The 14,328-nt window shown below is 55.7% G+C and overlaps 1 protein-coding gene across 1 annotated transcript in view; it reads right to left on the reverse strand.

Annotated features, from left to right (window-relative positions):
- ZC3H3 (zinc finger CCCH-type containing 3) overlaps positions 1-4,588 on the reverse strand; it is a 136,908-nt gene extending 132,320 nt beyond the window's left edge. Inside the window, 3 exon segments of the mRNA XM_040547445.1 lie at positions 165-355; positions 1,304-2,990; positions 4,514-4,588. Of these exon segments, the coding sequence (XP_040403379.1) occupies positions 165-355; positions 1,304-2,990; positions 4,514-4,559 (1,924 nt within the window). The 5' untranslated portion in view covers positions 4,560-4,588.
- Between the last annotated feature and the right edge of the window lie 9,740 nt (positions 4,589-14,328).

Consider the following 14,328-nt stretch of genomic DNA (forward strand, 5'->3'; position numbering starts at 1 on the left):
GCCCAAACTCTTCCCGGTGTCTGCTCGGGGACCGACGGCAGCAGCTTCGCCTCCCGGGGGACCTGGGACCGATTTCGCCGCTCCCAGAGCCTCTCCGGGAACAGCTCCCCCAGCACGAGGTCAGCGAGCGCCGTCACCACCCCCCCCGGGACGACCGTTCCTACCTTCCCTGGCGGAAACCTGGCTCCTGGCGGCCGGCAGCCTGCAGAGCCTGTGCTTGGTGAGCTGCAGCAGGCCCTTGGGCGAGCAGCGTTTGGGCAGCGCCGGTTTCCCCCGCAGGTTTCGCTTCTTGGCGTGGAAGGGGCTCTTCAGAGGCGTGGGAGGCGAGGGGCTGCTCTTCTTGTCCGCCGCGGAGCTGCGGGGGGGGGGGGGGGGGGCAAAAAATGGTTAGAGGAGGGTAAAAAGGCGGCCGAAACGCGCTTAATCCCCTCGCCCGCAGCCGAGAAGAGGAGCTGGGTCAGCTCCGCTTCTCCTCGGGGGGCGGCGATGGGACGGACTGCAGAGAAAATGGCGAGAAAACGGGCGAGCGGGGGGATAATTTCTGGCGAGGCACGAGGCGGCTGGACGACCAACTCACTCAGCCCGCTCGCCTCTCCCCGAGAGGTGCGGGGGGGAGGCCGCCGTCATCTCATCTCCCCGCCTGGCAGATCCCAAAGGACCCCGGCCTTCCGAGGCGCCTCACCCCAAAGGGATCTTCCCGGCAGGCGCAGGTCAGCTCCCATCCCCCGTGCCGTCCCGGGGCGTGCACGACGTTTTACAGGCAAAAACAATAATAAAAAATAAAATTAAAAAAAAAAAAAATTGTTTAAAATAAAAAAATAAAACCACTTCCTCCCCCCAGCCGCCAGTATAACGAGGCTCTGAAAGTCAGTCAACAGGGGAGGGCGGCTGTTCCTTCCCCCTGAAGCCCGGTGTTTATTCGGGTCAGGGAGGAATCTCCTACGTGCAAAATCTTTGGAGAACAGGGACGGGAGACGAGGTGAAAACCCAGCTCTGTTCTGAAAGACTAAATTCTGGGTTACGCCGACTGCTCGAACAATTACAGTCTGAGGCCTCGCGACCCTGAAAAGCGGGAACAAAGCCCCGGTAAGGGGAAAACTGAACGCACCCTGCGGTATCCAACAGCCCTTGGTGTAATTTCACCTGTGGGCACGTCCGTGGCTCGCAGCTGCACGGATTATTCAACACCACGGAGACGCCTTGCCCCAAAGACATCACGGGCTGCTCCGGCTTCACCTAAAGCCCGCGGACATGAAGCACGGCCTCCAGAGGGACGGCTCTCCAAAGCGGCCCGGCCACTTACCCCGAGCTTCCTTTCCTCCGGATGATTTTCGTCCGGCTCCTCACTTTGTAGCTGGAGAGAACGGCGTCGCCGAAGGGCTTCGCCCCCCCGGGACCCGCGGCGGCGGCGCTGGGCGGCCGGCTGGCCTGGGGGAAGGCGGAAACCGCGGGCTTCTTCTCGTCCTCGCACCGCCACCTGAACGCCGACCTGGACGTGGAGGGGGACGCCTGCAGGGCGGAGGCTTTCCACTTGTATTTGCTGGGGGAAACGCCCGGCTTGGGCTGCAGCGGCCATTTCCTCAGCTTGCTCCCCAAATCCGCTTTCGGCGACGCCTTCGCCGCCCTCTCCGCCCCGCCGGGGATTTTCCGAGCGCCGTCGGGGGCCCGAGGGCTCCCCCACCTCTTCACGGCCCGGCAGCACCTCCCGGGGTTCGCCACCCAGGTGTAGTTGGTTTTCTTAAACTTGGAGGCTTTGCCGGAGGCCGCCGCCGCCGCGGCCCTTTGGAGGCCGGGAGCTTTGTGCAGCGCCGCAAACCTGCTCTTCGCCCCGGCCGCCAGAACCGCAGCGGGTCTGGAGGACGCCTCCTCGCCCCCGAGGAGCTTGGGCTCTCGGAAAACATCCCCGCCTTGCTCGCAGCCCGATTGTCCCGGGGCCGGTGGCTCCGGCTTGCACCACACCAGGTGCCGAGCCTGCTGGCAGCCCGGCGGAGGCCAGGAGCGCTGCGGCTCCGTCTTCGGCGCCACGGCGCTCTCGCAAGGAGCCGGGGAGCTTTCGGCCGCCTCGGCGCTCAGACGCACGGTCCTGGGTTTATCCAGCGGGCCGGGGTAGGACGAGCTGACAACGCGGTGGGAGGAACTGAAGGAGACGGAGAGGGAGGGCTTTGGCTCCCCTTTTCGGCTCGGGTAGGGAGCGGCGGAGGATTTCTGCCCGTTTTTACCCTCGCCTGGAGCAACGCCGCCGGTTTTCAGCCGGGGAACTTCCCAGTAAGAACCCGCAAGACTTTCGGGACCGAAACCTTCAGCACCAAGACCTTCAGCACCAAGACCTTCAGCACCAAGACCTTCAGCACCAAGACCTTCAGGATCAAAACCTCCAGGACCAAGACCTCCAGGACCAAGACCTCCAGGACCAAGACCTCCAGGACCAAGACCTTCAGGATCAAAACCTTCAGGACCAAGACCTTCAGGACCAAGACCTTCAGGACCAAGACCTTCAAGACCAAGACCTTCGGGACCAAAACCTTCGGGACCAAGACCTTCGGGACCAAGACCTTCGGGACCAAGACCTTCGGGACCAAGACCTTCGGGACCAAGACCTTCGGGACCAAGACCTTCAGCACCAAGACCTTCGGGACCTAGAACCAGGTCGGTCCTCTGCGTCACCTGGATCCCCACGACAATGTTCCCGTCCCTAGTCAAGTCCACGTGCCTCTCCGGGGCCGCCGCGGGTGCCGGGGCCGCCCTGCCCTCCGCGCCGCCGCCCCCGAAAACCCTGGAGGTGCCGACGTTCCCCGCCTCGCGCGGCGGCGGCTGGTTGACGAGGGAATATTTCTTCCTCCAGGAGCGGCCCTGCCGGAAATCCCGGGGGGGTTGCGGGGGGTACCCGCCCGAAAACGGCCCCCTCCTGCCGAACGGGGGCTGCCTGGGGTTGCCCCAGCTCGGCGGCCGCGGCGCGTCCCCGTGGGCGCTCCTGTGGCTGTCTATGAGACCTGGGGGTGGGGGGGAGGAAAAAAAAAAAAAAAAAAACACATCTGGTAACATCCAGCCCCGTATTTTGGGGGGTTTTGGGTTTTTTTTTGGTTTTTTTTTTGTCACTCGGCGCCGGCCCGAAGCGGGCGGGAGGCTCCGAGGCAGCCCCCGGGGTGGGGGCCGGGAGCTCCTAAGGAGCAGCTGGGGGGTAATTAACACGGGTAATTAACGCTGGCTTTGGTAATTAACACCAATTCCCTCTCGGGGCGGGGAAGCCGGGGGCGCCTCCCCGCCACCCCAGCACCCTTGGGTGCCCTCAGAGCCCCCCCGGCCCCCCGGGTCCCCTCCCAGGGGCTCCCAGCCCCCCCCCCCTCGATTACCGGGGCCCCTCTGAGCCTGGCCTTCCTCTTCCTCCTCCCCCCCTCCTCTTTTCTCCTCCTCCCCCCCTCCTCTTCCTCCTCCCCCCCCCTCCTCTTCCTCTCCCCTCCCCCTCTTCCTCTCCCCTCCCCTCCCTCTTCTTCTCTTCCTCCCCCCTCCTCTTCTTCCTCCCCCCCACCCCTCTTCCCCCTCCTTCCCCTGCTCCCTTCCTCACCTCTCTCCTCTTCCTCACTCCCTTTTCTTCCTCCCCCCTCTTCTTCTTCTCCTCCTCTTCCTCACCCCCTCCTCCTCCTCCCCTCCCCCTCCTCTTCCCCAGCCCTCCCCCTCTTCCCTTCTCCCCCTCCTCACTCCCTCCCCTCTTCTTCTCCTCCTCTTCCTCACCCCCTTCCTCCCTTCCCCCCTTCTTCTTCCTCACTCCCTCCCCATCCCTTCCTCCCCCACCTCTTCTTCTTCCTCCTCATCCTCCTCCTCTCCCTCACCCCCTCCTTTCCTCTTCTTCTTCTCCTCCTCTTCCTCACCCCCCTCCTCTTCCTCACTCCCTCCCCCTCCTCCTCCTCTTCTTCTTCCTCACCCCCCCTCCTCTTCCTCACTCCCTCCCCCTCCTCCTCCTCTTCTTCTTCCTCACCCCCCTCCTCTTCCTCACCCCCCTCCCCTCTTCTTCTCCTCCTCCTCACTCCCTCCCTCTCCTCCTCTTCTTCTTCTTCCTCACCCCCCCTCCCCTTTTCTTCTCCTCACTCCCTCCCCTCCTCTTCTTCTTCCTCACCCCTTCCTCCTCCTCCTCCTCCCCCTCCCTTCCTCCCCTCTCCCCCTCCTCTTCCTCACTCCCTCCTCTTCCTCCCCCCTCTCCTTCCCCTCCTCCTCCTCCCCCCCCACCTCCAACTCCTCTCCCTCCCCCCCCCTTCCTCCCCTCTCCCCCTCCTCTTCCTCACTCCCTCCCCCTCCTCCCCTTCCTCACCCCCCTCCCCTCTCCCCCTCCTCTTCCTCACCCCCTCCTCTTCCCCCCCTTCCTCCCCTCTCCCCCTCCTCTTCCTCACTCCCTCCCCCTCCTCCTCCCCCCCCCTCCAACTCCTCTCCCTCCCCCCCTCCCTTCCTCCCCCCTCTCCTCCCCCTCCCCCTCCCCTTCCCCCCCCCTCCCCCTCCTCTTCCTCCCCCCCCCCCCCCGCACCCTGCAGCCTCCGGATCTCCCTCCGCAGCCGCTCGCTCTCCTCCATCCCCGCAGCGCCCCCGCCCGGGCCGGCCCCGCCCCCCCCCCCGCGCTACGTCATCGCCCCGCGCCGCCCGTTGGCCCGCTCACGTGACCGCGCGCCCTCACGTGACGGCCCGCGGGGGCGCGGCGGGCGTTGCCTAGCGACGGAGCGGGCCCGCGGCCGGGGGCGCGCTGCCGAGGCCTGAGGCGGGCCCAGGGGCTTGGAGTCCCCTCGTGGGCTGCCCTGGGGCGGCCTCTGTCACCGGGGCTCTGTCACCGGGCCTCCGTCAGCCGTTACGTGGCCTCCGTCACTTGGCCTCTGTCACCTGGCCTTTGTTACACGGCCTCTGTCAACTGTTACGTGGCCTCCGGCACCTGGCCTCAGTCAACTGTCACCCAGCCTCTGTCACTGGGCCTCAGTCAACTGTCACCTGGCCTCTGTCACTGGGCCTCTGTCAACTGTCACCCGGCCTCTGTCACCCGGCCTCTGTCACTGGGCCTCAGTCAACTGTCACCTGGCCTCTGTCACCTGGCCTCAGCCAACTGTCACCTGGCCTCTGTCACTGGGCCTCAGTCAACTGTCACTTGGCCTCTGTCACCCGGCCTCTGTCACTGGGCCTCAGTCAACTGTCACTTGGCCTCTGTCACCTGGCCTCTGTTACGTGGTCTCAGTCAACTGTCACCTGGCCTCTGTCACTTGGCCTCTGTCACTTGGCCTCTATCAACTGTCACCTGGCCTCTGTCACCTGGCCTCTGTCAACTGTCACCTGGCCTCAGTCAACTGTCACCCAGCCTCTGTCACTTGGCCTCTGTCACCTGGCTTCTATCACCTGTCACCTAGCCTCAGTCACCTGGCCTCTGTTACCCGGCCTCTGTCACTTGGCCTCTGTCACCCGGCCTCTGTCAACTGTCACCCAGCCTCTGTCACCTGGCCTTTGTTACCTGGCCTCTGTCACCTGCCCTCAGTCAACTGTCACCTGGCCTCTGTCACTTGGCCTCTGTTACAGAATCACAGAATCACAGAATCATCTAGAAGAGACCTCCAAGATCACCCAGCCCAACCTCTGACCTAACACTAACAAGTCCTCCACTAAACCATATCGCTAAGCTCTACGTCTAAACGTCTTTTAAAGACCTCCAGGGATGGCGACTCAACCACCTCCCTGGGCAGCCCATCCCAATGCCTAACGACCCTTTTAGTAAAGAAGTTCTTCCTAATATCCAACCTAAACCTCCCCTGGCGCAACTTTAGCCCATTCCCCCTTGTCCTGCCACCAGGCATGTGGGAGAATAGAGCAACCCCCACCTCGCTAAAGCAAGTTACCTGGCCCCTGTCACCTGCCCCAGCTGGCTCCAACCCCTGTCTCTTGCCCCACCAGTTCCCCTTGCCCCTCTCCAACCCTGCTCTGATCCCAGCTCCTCCAGCACCACCTAGGTCCAGAGACCTGGACGTAGTGGAGAGTCCAATGGAGGGGCACCAAGAATATTTCTCCTGTGAGGAGAGGCTGGGAGAGCTGGGGCTGATCGGGTTGAAGAGGGGGCTCATCCATATCTATCAATATTTGAGAGGAGATGCTGAGAGGACAGAGCCAGGCTCTGCTCCACTGGTGCCCAGTGCCAGGACCAGAGGTGCTGGGCACAGCCTGGAGCAAAGGAGGTTCCCTCTGAACGTCAAGCAGCACTTCCATGCTCTGTGGGTGACAGAGCACTGGCACAGGCTACCCAGAAAGGTTTCGGAGTCTCCCTCCATGGAGATCTTCAACAGCTGCCCAGATGTGGTCCTGGGCAAGCTGCTCTGGGTGTCCCTGCTTGAGCAAGGAGGTTGAACCAGATGGCCTCCAGAGGTCCCCGTCAACCCTTCTGTGGTTCTGTGATCTGCCTTTCCCTGTGCCCCAGCCCCACCATGGCCAGGTCTCCCACCCTAACGTGGCACAAGGACCAGGATCTGCTCGTGCCCCCATCGGACTCCATCTCATAATCATCTCCCTTAACTTCACACATCAGCTCCTTATTTCTCATGCGTTGGTTGTAATTGTTGAAAACGTTTTGCAGGAGAAAAATTCCCAAAGCTGAGCTGCAACAGCTTGTTGTGCTAGTGGAGTAAACCGTAGCTGTTTTTAGCTTCCTGCAAGAACGGGCAAGTTTGGTCCCTCATTTAAAGTCTTTGTTGTGTGCTAGATGTACCATTAGGGTTTCAGCAACAGCGTGAGTGAAATAGCTGCTGCAGTCAGGGTAATTATGAGACATGCAGCTGAACAAGGGAATTTGCACCTTCGGATTAAACAGGAGAAGAGGGTGAGTGGCTCTGCAAGTCTCATTTTGTAACGCGTTTCCTCAGCAGCTTTCAAGGCAGTTCCTGTTTCCCCATTACTCAATTCCTGCCAGAAACCAGGGGCAAATCCAGGAGCAGGAGGCAGTTTTCTTAGGTCTGGTGCCACTTCCTATCACTCTAAAAGTACCTTTTATGAGCTGAACTGTCCCCCTGAGCACACGTCCCATCCTGAAAGTCAGATGGCCCCATGTTAACTGTATAAACCAGAAGTATCTACAAAGTATATCCATAAAAATGAGAGTACAAACAGAGAAGAACATTATTGGTATGGACATTACCCTTAAGGAGTTTGTTTTCTGAATAATCTCATTCTTTCCTAGGGGAATAAAACCCATAACGTTAAACAAAGCTGTAACAATACCTCAAGTCTGCAAAGGAGATAAAAATCCGTACTAAAATTATTTTTGAAACAATTTGGGGAAAAAAAAAAGCTGAGCCAAGTAGCTGTACCAGCACAACACTATTTCCTTCTAAACACTCCCATGATAGGAACTTTATAAAAGCAACCGATCATCAACCTCCGATCGTTTCAACCAGAAGCTGTCTCTTGGGACAACTCCCTTCCCATCGCAGTTAGGGAACTCTGCCTGTCCCAGCTCTGATCAAATAACATCCCCGAGACAAGCCCATGATTCGCCTGCCTGGAAAGGTAGATTTAGTAAATTATTTACAGTGTGCTGAGTGGCTTTTTAAAGTGATTCAGCAGAGGAATATGGGGAAGAGCCAGCCCAGAGGAATATACCACTTTGTGCAGATGGTAGCAAAGGCTTCAAAACGCAAAGCAGGCGGGGAGCCTGGCCCCTGTTAGCCTCCCTTGAAGCCTCCCAACTGGAAAAAAAATATATATATATAATTAAAAATAAATAAATAAAAATCACACAGCCTCCTCTTGCACAGTCCTGCACAGGTAGGACGGAGACAGGGACCAGAGGGCAGACCTGGGAGGGCAGCCTCAGATCAGCTTCAATCGATTAGCAAGCCTCACCCAGAGTTTCATAACTGCTTCAAACTGGTAGAAATTGGCACTTGTGCCAAAAGAAGCCTCCTCCGCTCACAGCTGCTCGTTCCCTCCCTTGTGCTGGCACAAGAATTTAAGTGGCTTGCATAAATGAGCTAGAACGGGCTGCTCTGAATTAAAATTAATTCAGCACATGCCGGGGAAAAGCTAATTTTTAACATAGGGAAGCCATGTATCCACCACTCCCACAATACCCAACCTTGGGAAAGAGTGAGCTAAAAGCAGGGGGGAGCTGCCCTGTTTTGCTGATCAAAACACCAAAATACATAACTAGAAAAAGCAAACTATGGGGCAAGGCAGTGCCGGAGGGTCTCAGGCTCCTTGCGGTGCTGCTTGGATGCTCCGTGAAGTGCTCCCCACAGGAGAGCTTTGGTGGGACAAGGGGTGCAGAGGAGCAGAGACAACATTTTAAGCATGAACTGGATCTTCTCCAGGGGTCACACAAGAGCATCCTGCCTTGGGGCAAGTGGCTGGAGTACACTCATATATCTCCCCTGAGAGGTGTATAGAGGGTAAAGGAGGGACAAGGATGCTGCAGCACTAAAATAAATCATTTTTTTTTTCTTTTCAGAACACCGTGAGGAAGAATTACGTATTCAGCTACCTCACCACTAGCTGCCTGTTACAAACAGCACATCTGAAACCTGCGGGAATTCACGGCACTTGTTCTTAGTTCATAGCACTACGCTTGCATGACACTTGTTTGTAAGTCCAATTTAATTTAAAAAAAAACAGTAAAATGCAAGTGCAGGTTTTTGGCGCTGCACTAGCAGGGTGTCTGCGTGTGAGAAAACGCCCGAGGGAGGGTAGCACATTTAAGAGACATTAAATTGTCTCATTCAGCCCAGAATAAACATGGTGCTAATCCCTCTAATGGCCTTAAACATCACCAGAACTGCGGATCCAGTGACAAGCGTGCAATAGGACCCAATTAAGCTGCTCACACGTTTGAAATCGTGGCCTCATCAGCTTCGGTTTAGTCTGGAGTCTCTCGATGGCTTTCCACAAACTTGCTGAGACAAGCTAAAGCACTAAACTTGGTTAAGTGCTGCACCAGCAGATTGCAGAGACCTGATGACAAGGGTGAGTGGGAGGCATCAGCGTTTCTGCCTCCTGCTCCCACAAGACACTTTCCGAAGGCACAGGGATCTCCTAGGATCCCCAGATCTTCCAGCGATGCCTGAAACACCCAGCAGTGCTCGGGATCCGTTAGCAGGAGCATCCTTCACAGGACAGCAGAGTAATTATTCCACGGGGACACCTGTGGGTCTCGGCTGGAGCATTGCATCAAGCCCTGAGGGAGACAAGTTAATAAACGTGTAGGAAAATCGGTGGGCATCCAGAAGGAAGCAGGAAATCAAAATGGCAAAGGTTTAGAAAACATGGTCTGTAAAGAAAAAATGAAATCTTTTTGTGTTGTAGTATTGAAAAGAAAAAAAAAAAAAAAAAAAGAAAAAAGAAAGGAAATAATATCAGAAAGAGATATCTAATCAGATGTGCTTGATGTTCACCGGTAGTAGATTTGCTTCATTTGTGGCAAAGGAGACTCAGGTTACAGCTCTGGAAAAACTTTCCAACTATCCAGAGAAGAAATTATTCAGGCGGATGGGAAGGTTTAAGGTCAGTATGTTCCTGGGGAGGTCGATATGTACCAAACGCTACCAGGGGCTCAAATTGAGGTGTCCTCCTCAGCTTGTTCTCAGCCCTCTGTTTCTACTGTCTTGTCAGCTCTGTGGTGTCTTCTGTTTGTTGTTCCAACGCCAGTGGTTGCATCCCGCATCCTTTTGCTGAAGCATCATCAAGCGTGTCAAGTTCCCTCCTGTGCCAGCAGCAGCACTTGTTCAGCCATGGCATGGATTTACGGGATGTGATCTGACTGCAGAGCAACTTCTCCTCCTTCTCCTTCTCCTTCTCCTTCTCCTTCTCCTTCTCCTTCTCCTTCTCCTTCTCCTTCTCCTTCTCCTTCTCCTTCTCCTTCTCCTTCTCCTTCTCCTTCTCCTCCTTCTCCTTCTCCTTCTTTCCTCTTCTCCTTCTCCTCCTTCTCCTTCTCCTTCTCCTTCTCCTTCTCCTTCTCCTTCTCCTTCTCCTTCTCCTTCTCCTTCTCCTTCTCCTTCTCCTTCTCCTTCTTTCTCCTTCTCCTTCTCCTTCTCCGTCTCCTTCTTCTCCTTCTTCTCTCCTTCCTGCTCCTTCTCCTGCTTCTCCCTTCCCTTTTCTTTTTCTTTCTGGTTTAGTTTTCAGCTTGACCTGGCCTCTGACGAGATTCACCATGTACCCTCAGGAGTGTAAGGAAAAGCTCCTTTCTAGGCAGCAGCATGGACATGGACCTGCATTGCTCTAACCCAAGCACAAAACCACACCGTTTCAGGACATCTTGGGGTGGCCCATCACAAGCCGAGAGCCTCTAAATTAAAAAGAAGACTCAAATCCGCACTCCAGCTGCTGAGAAATCTCTGCCTCCCACATCGGCTTTCTCTTGGCTGTCCAGGTACCTGCTTCTCTGAAACGAGTTGCTCAGGTGGCTGGTGGGAGCTGTGTGGGCTCTCGGGAGGAAGATGGAGCATCTGAATTTGCCATGGAAGGAGACCAGGAGCTGGTGCAGAGCTTCAGGAGGAGGTGTGACACGGGCCAAGCAGCAGGCAGGGGAGATAATTTTAGCAGCAGCAGCAGCAGCAGCAGCTTGCTGGCTAGACTTAAGCAATGAAAAGGCAAAAAAAAAAAAAAAAAAAAAAAGAAGGGGAAAAGAATCAACCACGGAGAGGACTGAAGGACAGTCCATGCATGGTTCCAGTAGCACCGTTGTACAAGACAGTGCTGAAAACTAGCTTGCAATGTTGTATATCAGGCTGTATTAGAGAAATATGTTCAGACTGGAAGAAGTGTAAGGAATGAGATTGGGAATGGAGGGCCTCGTGCTAGAAATGCCCAAAACAGCTGAGTTTTCTCAGCCTCACACTCCAAGCAAAGACGCGGCTGCTCTCTCAACTGTGTCCAAGGAAGAAGGCAAATATCAAGGGAAAAGGAAGAGCTATTCGAGCAAGAGGATGGTGTGGGGCTATCAAATCTAGGCTTGAAACCAAATAGTCACTGCTGATCGTCATGAGAACCAGAGCCCGAGTGCACAGGAGAGCAGAGGGCCGAGCTCAGGCTCCCAGGGGGCTGCGCCCTGCATCCTGCAGCCCCCAACCCGGCTGTGCAGGAGCTCAGCAGCTATTTATCACCGAAGAAAGTTGCTTCTTCTCCAAAAAGCTTTTTCTATTTTAACTCTTGGAAAAAAAAAGAAAAAAGAAAAAAAAAAGAAAAAAAAAAACTGCCTCCCAAGGGCAAGCAAACTCTAGAATCTTATTTTTGCTGATAACAGCAAGGCTCAGGAGCGCGGGCTCTGGGGAAGAACATGTCTCCTGGGTTAGATGGAAACCAGAGAGGAAAATGTCAGTAACAGGAAAAGAAACTGCTGCACAGTCCTAAAGGAAAAGCCACCTTCATTTGTCCAGTGGGCAATAGTTTCCTGCTGTGATGTCTCTTTTTTTGCCTTCTTTCTCGCCTGCAGTCTCGCTGCTGGCGTGTGAGCTGCACGCAGACCTAAATACATGAACTGGGGAAGGGCAGAAATCAGATGAACAATCTGTGCACTTCTTCTCTGCTATTCCCAAGATTATTTTCCAGGATATTTAACGTTTTCTCTCCACTTTCACCTGCTGAAGTATGCTTTGAGCTTGCATGGGGATGGCAGGCACTGAACATCCCCAGCTACTGCCGCTGGCTCTCCCGCCCCGCAAGGCCGTCCCCTTGTCCCCTGTGTCCCCTCTGCAGCCACCTCGGAGCCTCTCCACCCTCACTGTCCGCACCACCACCACCATTTCTTGGTCCGGGGCCAGCGTTCTCGCAACACCGGCTGCAAAAGCAGTTGCAACACTCCCGCTGCACAACCTACGGCTCAGAGGCTCATCGCTGAAAACATTCGCAAATCCTCTCAGCGCAACGAGGCTCTGGAATTTCACAGTATTGCCAAAGAGAGGGGAAGCACAGCATTCCCGATAAATTCCAGGTTGTGACTTCCTGACTGCATTTGCTGGGTCTTACGGCAACCACCAAAGGGAAAGTGGCCGCAGCTCATTTTCGCAAGCCCCAGCAGAGAGGAAGGGATACTTGGAAATGAATTGATGACATTTCAGGATGTTTTGGGGTTTGTTTTGACCTGTCTGATCTCCCCACAGGGGCTTGGGAACTCTGCAGGCAGCTTTACCTCCAGGAAGGGACACTGGTGAGTGGCTGATGCTCACAACTAGCAGTAATTATCCAACCCAGAAAGCTGCAGAAGAAACTAAACTTGCTGGAAGGAGAATTTGCTCCTGGAATCATTCTTTTTTCCACCACACACATAAATTGCACCCGTTGGAGGTCCTCTGCGCTTTGGTGGGGGGGTTGTTGGCACCTCTTGGAGGCGGAGGTTTGCCCTTGCAAGACCCTTTGGTGCGTTTGTGGCTCCTCCTGGGAGCGTGGCTCTGCCGGCCTGGCATTGGCGCCAGCAGCTCTGCACCATTCCCCCCGTCTGAGCTGCGGGGATGAGTCGTGTTGGGGTTTTTAAGAAGGACACTCAGATTTTGGGTGCTTGGCTTCACCATTTGGGGACCCCACCCTCCCTGGAGTCCTGGTACCCACGCATGGGAGGACGGGGAGGCTCCGGTCCCTCTGCCTCTTCCAGCCTCCGTAGGGTGCTTTGCTTTGGTAACGGCTTGGTTACAGCTTTGCTCCAGAGAAGCTAAAATTAAAACAGTGACTCCATTGCAGGCTGAAAACAGAGCATTCCTTCTCCGCCTGCGTGCTTTGGATGGACATCAGAAGCCAAACCCATGCTGCAAAGTCCCCTGTGTAAAAACAATCTTCTATTCTGATCCTCAGTCCACCGCGGCTTGCTGCGGTCGGGATGTTCAGTTCCCAGCCCCACGTTCAGGGGGTTCCGAAATGGGATTTGCCTGGAAATGAAAAACATAAACACTGGAAGCCAGCATCTCTGCAGCTCACTGCTTTAAACAAAAGCTTATTCTGCTCCAGAGAAGGGGGAAAAACAGAAGTTGATTCATGGATAAAGGAAAAAAAAAAAAAAAAAAAAACAACAACTTTAGGATCTCGTTTTTACCCCAGAGGTCCCCTAATTCCTCAAGGGAGGGGACATGTAGGCAGCCAGAGCAAAGGTGGAGATTTCTACCTGTCCCCATCACCACTGCACCACGGTGACGCACAAAGCTGCTCCCAGTGCATCCAGTCCCTGCTAAAGTCCTGCCAAAATCTCCATGGATCAGTGACAGCACCCTCACAAGCTGGAGAGGTGGTGCTCTGCATCACAGATCTGCGGTACCAACCTAAACGTTATAGTTTTGGAGGGGCGAAGGTGCAAACGGCTCTAATTTGCAGCTCTCCATTCAGTATTTGCATGTGAGCATCAAGACATGCCAGCACACCCCATGCCATGGTCCTGGGGACCTCTTCAACCCATACTGGTTTCCACTGGGTCCATACGTGCCTCCACTGCCACCGCCACAGGGGCCATCGGTGGCCTTCACCGCATGGCGCTGGGCTCCTCTGGGCCAAAAAAAAAAAAAATCAAATGTGGCTGGGGAAAGGGAAAAAACAGGTGAGTTTTCAGGCAAGGTGAGAGCTAAAATGAAGGCAAGAATTTTTCGCCGTGGAGGAGAGAAATGAACGGCTCCTGGCAGCAGGGAGTGAAGCTGCAAACCAGGAGGATCTTGGCAACCTCCGGGATGGGGATAAGGATTTTAGATTGTTCACTCTGAAATATGAATGGCGCCAAACGAGTCCTGTATTTAAGGACCATACAGGCTTTTGGGGGGACTTCAATGAGGCTCGAAACAGGTCCATGTTCACAGCAGGTCCCGTGTGCCCCCCCCCCCCCCCCCAAATCGCCTGTTTCCCCCTTTAATAGGCTGCTTCACTCCCAAATCCCCCGTATTCCCCCAAAATGAGCAGGGGTGCGGCCCCATCGCACCACCGGGTCTTTGCCCACCCACCACCGGGCACGGGGGTGAAAACAGGGGCTGTGAGGCTGAGCCCTGTCCCCCTGTCCCACCTTCCCCCTGCTCTCCGTCCCCATTTTTGTCCCCTCCACCACCCCCACCCAATTTCAGGCAGGACAAAACTCATAGCAGCAGTGACTCCTGCTTGCTCGTGGGCTTTGGTCCAGCGCAGCAGGCAGCCCAGACCTGAAGCCAACACAGCCATTTTTCTCTACCTTTACTCCTTTTTTTTTTTTTTTTTTTTTCACCAATTTTCCCCCCAGATTCCCCCCCAGCCCTGATTTTTTTTTGCCATTTCACCCTTCCCAGGGCAGTAATTCCCGCAAGCAGGAGCACGGGGACCACCTGCGTTAACGCGCCCGTGCTGTGCCAAAAAATCCAACCCCCCCCCCGCCCCCGCTCACGGAGCCCC

This window comes from Cygnus olor, chromosome 2, assembly GCF_009769625.2.
Source record: "Cygnus olor isolate bCygOlo1 chromosome 2, bCygOlo1.pri.v2, whole genome shotgun sequence".
Taxonomy (NCBI): domain Eukaryota; kingdom Metazoa; phylum Chordata; class Aves; order Anseriformes; family Anatidae; genus Cygnus; species Cygnus olor.